Source organism: Leuciscus leuciscus (assembly GCF_965113295.1).
Source record: "Leuciscus leuciscus genome assembly, chromosome: 10".
NCBI lineage: Eukaryota > Metazoa > Chordata > Actinopteri > Cypriniformes > Leuciscidae > Leuciscus > Leuciscus leuciscus.
Window position 1 is genome coordinate 45178425 of NC_138734.1, and position 10000 is coordinate 45188424.

At 42.8% G+C, this 10000-nt stretch overlaps 1 protein-coding gene across 2 annotated transcripts in view; it reads left to right on the plus strand.

Moving 5' to 3' along the window:
* Positions 1–10000, plus strand: part of LOC309507318 (signal peptide peptidase-like 2A) — a 20466-nt gene that overhangs the window by 1778 nt on the left and 8688 nt on the right. For both annotated transcript variants that reach the window (XM_082181480.1, XM_082181481.1), the window contains exons 2-8: positions 63–173; positions 1203–1385; positions 1478–1567; positions 2474–2607; positions 2686–2837; positions 3858–3954; positions 4781–4882. In XM_082181480.1, coding sequence (XP_082037606.1) covers positions 63–173; positions 1203–1385; positions 1478–1567; positions 2474–2607; positions 2686–2837; positions 3858–3954; positions 4781–4882 — 869 coding nt within the window. The remainder of the gene's footprint in view (positions 1–62; positions 174–1202; positions 1386–1477; positions 1568–2473; positions 2608–2685; positions 2838–3857; positions 3955–4780; positions 4883–10000) is intronic.

Sequence of the window (10000 nt, forward strand, 5' to 3'; positions counted from 1 at the left end):
TGGTTGTGTGAATCGGCGAGTGTTTGACTGAATCGGCGAGTGTTTGTGTGTTTCTCTCACAGATCGCCAGTCAGGAGGCAATTCTCCGTGCGTCTAATGGATCTGCATTCAGAGAATACTGTCTGGTGTTCAACTCGTCCTGGAGCAACATCTCCGACAGCCTGAGAGCAGCGGTGAGAGAGTCAGGCCGGGAAAGATTCATTCCCAAATTCTGTTTTACGTTTTAATGGTTACATTTTAGCAATCAAAAAGATTATTAATTTGAAATCATGAGTTTTTTTTTTTTTTTTTTTTTTTTACAATAATAGGGCCTTATGTGTAGGGTTGAGAATCGAAAATTGATTCCAATTCTGGAAATTAATACTTCCAGGTCAGGAATCAGATACTTGCTTTAAAATTAACATTTCGATTCTTCTTATCGATTCGTTTGTGAGCATTTCAATATGACTTTAAATCATTCAAGCGTGAGAGACTCTGTTTTCTGTTCTCATGTGTATCAGTATATTGGATCTGTGCAGCTCTTAAAGTGACAGCAGCCTAATATTCCTCTCTATAATAACACTAATATTCCTGCTCTATAATTACACTAATATTCCTGCAGCCGTCTCTATAATAACACTAATCAAACAACAAAAGAAAATTTGTTCGTTCTTCTTGACTGAATAACTTTTGTAAATATTTGTAATGTATATTTTATTTAAAAACTGCAGTGTTATTTTAAATTTGATTACAGTTTCTGTACCTGAATACCTAAAAATCTTAAAACACTGTTTATTACAATCGTATCTTTTCTCAGTTGTCTATTTGTTGTGATTGCTCTAATTTTTTATTTGTTCTTTTTTAATTACTGAGTGTTTACTTGTCTTTAATAATGCTTTAAATTTATATTAGTTAGGCTTGTTGTTTTTCTATGGTATTTTTAAACCACAAGCAAATTGTTCTTTAGCCTCTTGATTTTTGTTCATGATTTTCAGCTACAATTAAATGTTTTGCAATGAGACTAAATGTGAATGATATCTAGGCCTATGTTTTATTTTCCTTTTTGGAATCGAAATTAGGGAACAATAAGAATTGGGATCAGTAAACAGAATCAAATAGGAATCGTAATCGTTAAAATTCAAACGATACCCAGTCCTACTTATGTGAGTACTACAAATCTGTCAGTTGACTTGCTCAGCTCTGTGTGTGTGGTGTGTGTGTAGGTGGGGTATCCCCTGGTGAATCTGACATCCACTCAGCTGTGTTCTGCGGGCCAGGTGATCCCGGGCTCGTTGAAGGGTCAGGCTGTGGTCGTGATGCATGGAGGCTGTGATTTCAGTCAGAAAGCTCTGGTTGCTCAGGATCTGGGTGCGTCTGTGCTTCTGATCGCCAGCAACAAAACTCTGGTAAGAACTGATGATCGTTTCAGCACAAACACCAGTCTGAATCCTCACATACACCAGTGTGAATCCTCAGTGTGTGAACATGATCTTACCAGGTGTCGCCGTCAGCCAACGACTCCGAGTACAACAAGGTGAAGATTCCTCTGGCCCTGATGAGATACCGGGACCTCCTGGACGCGCTGCAGGTGAAGATGAGACAGTGTGTGTGTGTGAGAGAGTGAGTGAGAAAAAATGTGTGAGTGTGAGAGAGTGAGATTGTTAGAGAGTGTGTGGGTGAGAGAGAGAGAGAGTGGGTGCGAGAGAGAGTGGGTGCGAGAGTGAGCGTGCGAGAGAGAGTGAGCGTGCGAGAGAGAGTGAGCGTGCGTGCGAGAGTGTGAGCGTGCGTGCGAGAGTGTGAGCGTGCGTGCGAGAGTGTGAGCGTGCGTGCGAGAGAGTGAGCGTGCGTGCGAGAGAGTGAGCGTGCGTGCGAGAGAGTGAGCGTGCGTGCGAGAGAGTGAGCGAGCGTGCGAGAGAGTGAGCGAGCGTGCGAGAGAGAGAGTGAGCGAGCGAGAGAGAGAGTGAGTGAGCGAGCGTGCGAGAGAGTGAGCGAGCGTGCGAGAGAGAGAGTGAGCGAGCGTGCGAGAGAGTGAGTGAGTGAGCGTGCGTGCGAGAGAGTGAGTGAGTGAGCGTGCGTGCGAGAGAGTGAGTGAGCGTGCGTGCGAGAGTGAGAGCGTGCGTGCGAGAGAGTGAGCGTGCGTGCGTGCGAGAGAGCGAGGGAGCGTGCGAGAGTGAGCGAGAGTGAGAGCGAGAGTAATAATTTAGATATATATTTAAGATGGAAAAATGCGGTTTCGCAGATGCTAGACACGTGACTTTCAAATGAAATATTGGTATCAAAGAGCACACCCAGGTTTCTAGGTGTGTGTGAGAGTGTGTGTGTGAGAGTCACACACACACACAAACTTCATCAGATATAATTCAGATTCATCTGTAAAGCAGCTCCACTGATGAGAATAGAGTCATAATTCAGATCCATCAAGTTTTGTTCTCATCTGTAGTGCCAGTGGTTCAGTAATAATAATACTGAATATTAACGTGTGTGTGTGTGTCAGGTGTTTCCTCAGGGAATGGAGGTGAGGTTATACGCTCCCCCTGTGCCTGCGTTTGACGCCAGCATCATCATCATGTTACTGATCGCTGTGTTCACGGTGACCATGGGCGGGTTCTGGAGCGGAGCGGCCGAGAAGTGAGTGACATCACCGGTTCAGGCCAGTGCACGTGTCATGTGACGCTAGTGTTGACGCGAGTGTGTGTGTGTGTGCAGAGCGAAGCAGGCGGCGGGCCCATCGTCAGAGGTGTGTGAGGGTCGGGCCGACAGCGGTGAACTCTCGCTCTACTCTCCGCTGAAGGTGCTGATGTTCGTGGCCATGATGTGTGTGATGCTCGTGCTCATGTACTTCTTCTACAAGTGGTTGGGTGAGTCTCACACACACAGGAACGTGACTGAGATGTAGTTTATGTGATCATCGTCATATTCTGCCTGGCGTCAGCTTCTTTGTGAATCAAAGAGTGTTTGAGTGAATCAGTGAGTATGTGTGTGTGAGTGGAGTCAGCTTTAATTCTACAGCACTTTATACAGTACAGATTGTAAAATAAAGCTTTACAGTAATAAACAGGAAAATAACAGAATCCTTCATCAAATATAATTCAGCTTCAGCTGTAAACAGGGTTCCCAACGGGTCCTTGAAATCCTTGAAAGTTTGTGAATCTGAAAAAAAAAAGATGTCAAGGCCCTGGAAAGTTCTTGAAAATAAACACACACAGATACAGGTCCTTGACACTGCTTGAATTTATTTTGTGCAAGAAGTTTTCTGGAAAAAAATCCATATTATTCGCTACAGTCTGCTAATGTGTTATTTCACCAACACTTCGTGGCCTTCGTGTGGTACTTTGTGTTGTGCGTTGCCATGATGTTCACGCACGCACACGAAACTACTCTGATGGAACCTCAACATTTCACAGACACGCCGTGAAACATTGCAAACATAGGCTAGTTACATGAGCATAAGCTCGTCTCAACAGCCACACAAAAGTTAATATCAGATCATTTGAAAATAGTTTAGGAGGAAGTTCCGAATATTCAAAACAGAAATACCACAAATAGAATATCAGATCTGTCATATGCATATTTTTTGCATTGTTTGACGCATGAAAACTGTAACATGTATCTTACAAGGTAACCTTGCTCTCTCTTGATATGTGTCCCCACATTAATCTTTGAGTTTGAGGGTATTTGAATTTGAAGATAACCAAGGTGTGGGAACACTGTGTAAAGCAGCTCTACAGACAACAATAAAATCATAATTCAGATCAACAGGTTTTGTTCTCACCTGTTAGTGTCAGTGCAATCAAATCAATAATAATGCTGAATATTAACAGACTAGAAGAGCTTCGGCTTCAGGAACGTGACTGAGATGTAGTGTGTTTCTCCTGTAGTTTATGTGATTATCGTCATATTCTGCCTGGCGTCAGCATCAGCGCTCTATAACTGTCTGGATTCCCTGATGACGGCTGTGGGCTGCGGGACGCTCAGGTGAACACACACACACACACACACACACACGTGTTCACTGAAGTATGCTTCATCCAGGTATTCTATGAATACAGCAGTGTAATTGATGTTTACTACAACTGTATTACAAAATACTTTTTTACATTCAAGACAAACATGAGGAAGCCTCACAGATGATGATCATGAACATGTCAAATGTTGATGAAATGATGATGAACCAAGAATGATAACTGTAACAGTAACTATAACACACTGTAATAATATCTATAATGATAACGATAACTGTAGTGATAACTTTAATAATAACTAACTATAATGGTTACTATAACATTAACTGCAATGATAATTGTAACAATAGTTATAACGATAATTGTAACTGTTACTATAACGACAACTGTTACTATAACAGTAACTGTAACAATAACTATGATAACTGTAACATTACTATAACAGTAACTAATAATAACTGATAGTTGCCAGTGTAACGGTTACTGTAACAGTAACTATAGCAATAACTGTAACTATAAGAGTGACTGATGTGGGCGGGACAGAATCTCGAGCTCTACTCGAAGCCTAAACTCTTTTCTGTGAAGTGAAACTGAAACTGGTTGCGTGTGTAAAATGAGATGTACAAATAAACTTGAGCTCACATTCCTCTCTCGTTCAACACAAACACAAACAGTATGCATGTTTCGCTTACTTGACATTAATTGCATTATTTAAGTCGCAGCATGTTTCAGATGAACTAGTGTGAACACAGCTGGAACTCTACACCGTCCAGCTGTTGTCATGGTTACCACTCTGTTATTGGAGGTTTATGATCTCTGTGTGTGTGTGTGTTTTCCAGCGTGTCCTGCCGTGAGAGAAGTGTGTCTGTGCGCTCGCTACTGCTCGCCGCTGTCTGCATTACACTGGCTGTGATCTGGGGCGTGTACAGGAACGAGGACAGGTGATACACACACTCACTCTCTCTCTCTCTCACACACACACACACACACACACACACGGGGGGGTCGTGGTCGTGGCCGTGGCCAGCATTTACCCACCATATCTCTATAGTTACCATAAACTTAGCAGCTTTAAAAAACCAATCATCATTCCTAATGCCGAAACCTGACAGCCAATCCGAGTCAGAGTAGGGCAGAATTGTTTTCAAAGTCTTTAACACCGCGAGTCTGATGACACACTGCCGAACAAAGAACCGCACGTCGGAAAGCAAGCCTGAGGTGAGTTAAGCCCCGTTCACACTGCCAGCGACACGCAGCGACAAAGCGACATGATCCCATTCATTTCAATGGAGCGCTGGCGACTTCCAGCGACACGAGCGACAGTGACCGTTGGCGACAGAATGTGGGCGTGTCAAGCGACACGAGACGCGCGACAAAAGTTCAGAAATTTCAACTTTATGCAAATGAGAAGCGATTTTCGCGAGCGACAACCAATAGGAAAGAAGACTTTCAGAGGAGCTCAGCTCACGTCACCGTCTCGAGTGCAGGGAAGACAGGAGTTCGAGGGCGATTTCACTGTTTTATATGATTTGACTAACCACATACATGGATATAATAAAATGATGCATGGAAAAGAAACTGTCGACAGTCTCAGTGAGTTTAATTCACACATTTAGTTCGAGTGTTGTAATTATGATGCAAGTTTAGCACTGCTGCAGATCATTTTACAGTTTCCCCTGCATTATGTTGACTATTAGGGACAAGAAAATTGATTATTTGTCAAATTCGAATGACGTTTTAGTAATTTATGACAGTATGAGTTAATCTGTTGATTGATCGATCGTTAATCCAGTAGGCTAAATGATTTAATCCACTGAACACTGCTGTGGTAATATAAAAACACTCTCCCAACAGCATACTGTTTCTTTTGAGCCTAAATCCTAGTCAAATTAAAATGATATAGTTGTATATATCACTTGTGATGGTATTTTGTATAGATATGGCCAGACGTGCAGTCTACCAGTCACATTAGAGCGACAGCACTATGAACGCCCACAAGCGACTTCACAGTACAGAGACTAGCGACATACAGCGACAAAATCGCTGGCAGTGTGAACGGGGCTTTAGCTTACAATGTTAACTGTCCTGTCAGATACAGACAGTGATGTTGCCAATGTCATTATTTTTTATTTTGACATAGAAGAGGGCAGGATAATATCGCGAGCGGGCGCGGGCGCCGTGAGCGCTGAGCGAGCAGGAACGAGTAACGTTAGTGAGTTGTCGTCGAAAAAGATGGATAATGCAAAAAAGCTGTCGGGGGCTAAACATAGAAAAAGAAAGAGAGGAAAGGAGATGGCATGTCAATTGATGCAACAGCAGCTAAATAAGTCAAGTCAAGTCAAGTTTATTTGTATAGCGCTTTTCACAATACAGATTGTATCAAAGCAGCTTCACAGTATTAAATTAAAATAATACAACAAAGTTTGTTTCAAGAGGAATTTATTGATTGATAAAATTAAATTAAATATCCCCAAAATATCCCCAACTGAGTAAGCCAAAGGCAACAGTGGCAAGGAACCGAAAAACTCCATCAAGTGACCTAATGGTGTCCTAAAACTCCATCAGGTGACCTAATGGAGAAAAAAAAAAACCTTGGGAGAACCCAGGCTCAGTCGGGGGCCAGTTCTCCTCTGGCATTTATGAGCTAGAGGCCGGATTGTAGTTTGATCTGTAGGATTATATGAATGCCTGGCTGAAGAGATGCGACTTTAATCTAGTTTTAAACTGGGAGAGCGAGTCTGAGCAACGAACAGTATCAGGAAGACTATTCCAGAGTTTTGGAGCCAAATGTGAAAATGCTCTCCCTCCTTTGGTGGTTCTGGATATCCTAGGTATGACCAAAAGCCTTGAATTTAGTGATCTTAAAGAGCGCGATGGATTATAGGGCGATAGAAGATCCGTTAAATAGACTGGAGCTAAGCCGTTTAGGGCTTTATAAGTCAGTAGCAATACCTTGTAATTAATACGGAACTTTATAGGTAACCAATGCAGTGATGATAAAATCGGTGTTATATGATCATATTTTCTTGATCTCGTAAGAACTCTAGCGGCGGCATTTTGGACTAACTGTAGCTTGTTTATTGAGGATGCAGGACAACCAGCTAATAAAGCATTACAGTAACCCAGTCTCGAGGTCATGAATGCATGAACTAACTTTTCTGCATCAGAAACTGATAGCATATTACGTAGCTTAGCAATGTTTCTAAGGTGGAAAAAGGCTGTTAAATAAGTGTATGGTGAAAGGCTACAGGTAGGATTTTGTTTTGTGTGACGTCCAGGCATGTAAGTTAGGCTAATGCCATCGGGACTACCGGGAGATTCCCGGTGGGCCGACGTGCTTTTTGGGCCGATACATCTCATTATTTTTTGTTTCGTTTTTTGTCTTAACGGCCCATAAAACTCGTACATCGGCGGCCCATTCGTTTTGTTTTGCTTAATTGGCGGCGCTGGGTTAGTGCGTAATTAGTGTGTAATGCATTGGTCAATAAAAAGTCAGCGTTAGTTTTTTTTGACACCCCATGAAACGCGTAGATCAGCGGCCCATTTGGTTCTTTTCTTGATTGACACTGGGCTAGCCCAATCACACCTTTAATGTGAAGTATAGAAATATACTCTTTCAAGTATAGAAATTAGTACAAAACTAATTATGAAAGTTTCCTTTATTTTTCAGTGCATTTGTTTTACAATATATGGCTATTACTATCATGGGATTAATATTATAACTACTAATATTTTCTTTGTTTAATTTTCACCAGATTGATGAATTTAACATTAAAAAGCACTATATATATATTAGGGGTGTCAAAATTAATCGTTTCTACGATGCATCGCGATGCAGACGAGGACGATTCGGTATCGGTTCAGTAATAGACCATAACCGGTTATAATGTACTGACGCTTTTCTTACGTCATTTGTCGCGTACGTGCTTTGTTGCGGTAGCATACAATGGCAGAGGGAGGTGAGACGCGAGTGAGAGAAAATTAAAAATGCTCCAACTACTTTAAAAGCCAACATCTGGGCACATTTCGGCTTTTATGAACAACGTGGTAAGCACGACCTGCAGAAGACACGCGCTGTGTACGCTCATGTCACGCACAAATAGAACAGGTAATACCACTAACTTGATAAACCACGTTAGCCGTTTTCACCCCGAGCTGTTATCGCCCGGCAGAGTCTGACTGCTTTAGAGTAAGAGGATGAGCTCCGTAACCCGAATCCGCAGCCAAAAACAAATCACCCACCCGCCCCAATAACTTTCTCTGATTTAAGTATCCGCACCCGATGGTCAAATTACAATTATTCTGTGTTGTTACGCGTGATTATAAATGGATGATCATCACTTTCAACAGCGGACTCGGCGACGGTTGATGCGCGCATCTTTAATGGTAACATAATACACTGATTAATGAGCGCTGCTTTTAAATGAACATTTCTTTAAAACAAAATTTATTTGACAGATTTTCCTTTTCTTAGTGTCATAAACAAGCTTTAATCCCTTGAAACTTAAACTGGAATGTCACTGTTTCTGTCACTGCAACTTCCCGAACAGGCGAGCACACGCACACGCGCGCACACATCACTTTTGAAGTAAAATTTAAAATTGAGGGTGCAGTGCATCGTGATGCATCGTGATATCGAATTGAACCGGATCGATGACATAATAATCATAATCGAACCGAACCGTGGGACCAGTGTCGGTTCACACCCCTAATATATATAAGTTGATTGGATTGGATTTTTTGCTGCCGCATCCTTCTCACCTTTTTTACCCCTGACCTGTTTTCATGCCTGTACCTGTGTTTCCTGTGTTCCCTGTTACCTGTGTTTCCTGTACTACCTGTGCTACCTGTGTTACCTGTGTTTCCTGTGGCTGTGTTACCTGTGTTTCCTGTTACCTGTTTCCTCTGCTACCTGTGTTTCCTGTACTACCTGTGTTACCTGTGTTTCCTGTGCTACCTGTGTTTCCTGTGCTACCTGTGTTTCCTGTGCTACCTGTGCTACCTGTGTTTCCTGTGCTACCTGTGTTTCCTGTGCTACCTGTGTTTCCTGTGCTACCTGTGTTTCCTGTGGCTGTGTTACCTGTGTTTCCTCTGCTACCCGTGTTACCTGTTTCCTGTTTTCTGTGCTACCTGTGTTTTCTGTGCTACCTGTGTTTCCTGTGCTACCTGTGTTTCCTGTGGCTGTGTTACCTGTGTTTCCTCTGCTACCTGTGCTACCTGTTTCCTGTGCTTCCTGTGCTACCTGTGTTTCCTGTGGCTGTGTTACCTGTGTTACCTGTGTTTCCCCTGCTACCCGTGTTACCTGTTTCCTGTTTTCTGTGCTACCTGTGTTTCCTGTGCTACCTGTGGCTGTGTTACCTGTGTTTCCTCTGCTACCTGTGTTACCCGTGTTTCCTGTGTTTCCTGTGCTACCCGTGTTTCCTGTTTTCTGTGCTACCTGTGTTTCCTGTGCTACCTGTGTTTCCTGTGCTACCTGTGTTTCCTGTGCTACCTGTTACCTATGTTTCTTGTGCTACCTGTGTTTCCTGTGCTACTTGTGTTTCCTGTGCTACCCGTGTTTCCTGTGCTGCCCGTGTTTCCTGTGCTGCCCGTGTTTCCTGTGCTACCCGTGTTTCCTGTGCTACCCGTGTTTCCTGTGCTACCCGTGTTTCCTGTGCTACCTGTTACCTGTGTTTCCTGTGCTACCCGTGTTTCCTGTGTTACCCGTGTTACCTTTTGTACCTGTGTTTCCTGTTACCCGTGTTTCTTTTGTACCTGATTTTCCTTTTGTACCTGTTACCTGTGTTTCCTGTGTTACCCGTGTTTCCTGTTACCCGTGTTTCCTTTGTTTCCTGTGTTACCTGTGTTTCCTGTGTTACCTTTGTTTCCTGTGTTACCTTTTGTACCTGTGTTACCTTTTGTACCTGTTACCTTTTGTACCTGTGTTACCTTTTGTACCTGTGTTACCTTTGTTTCCTGTGTTACCTTTGTTTCCTGTGTTACCTTTGTTTCCTGTGTTACCTTTGTTTCCTGTGTTACCTGTGTTACCTTTGTTACCTGTGTTACCTTTGTTACCTGTG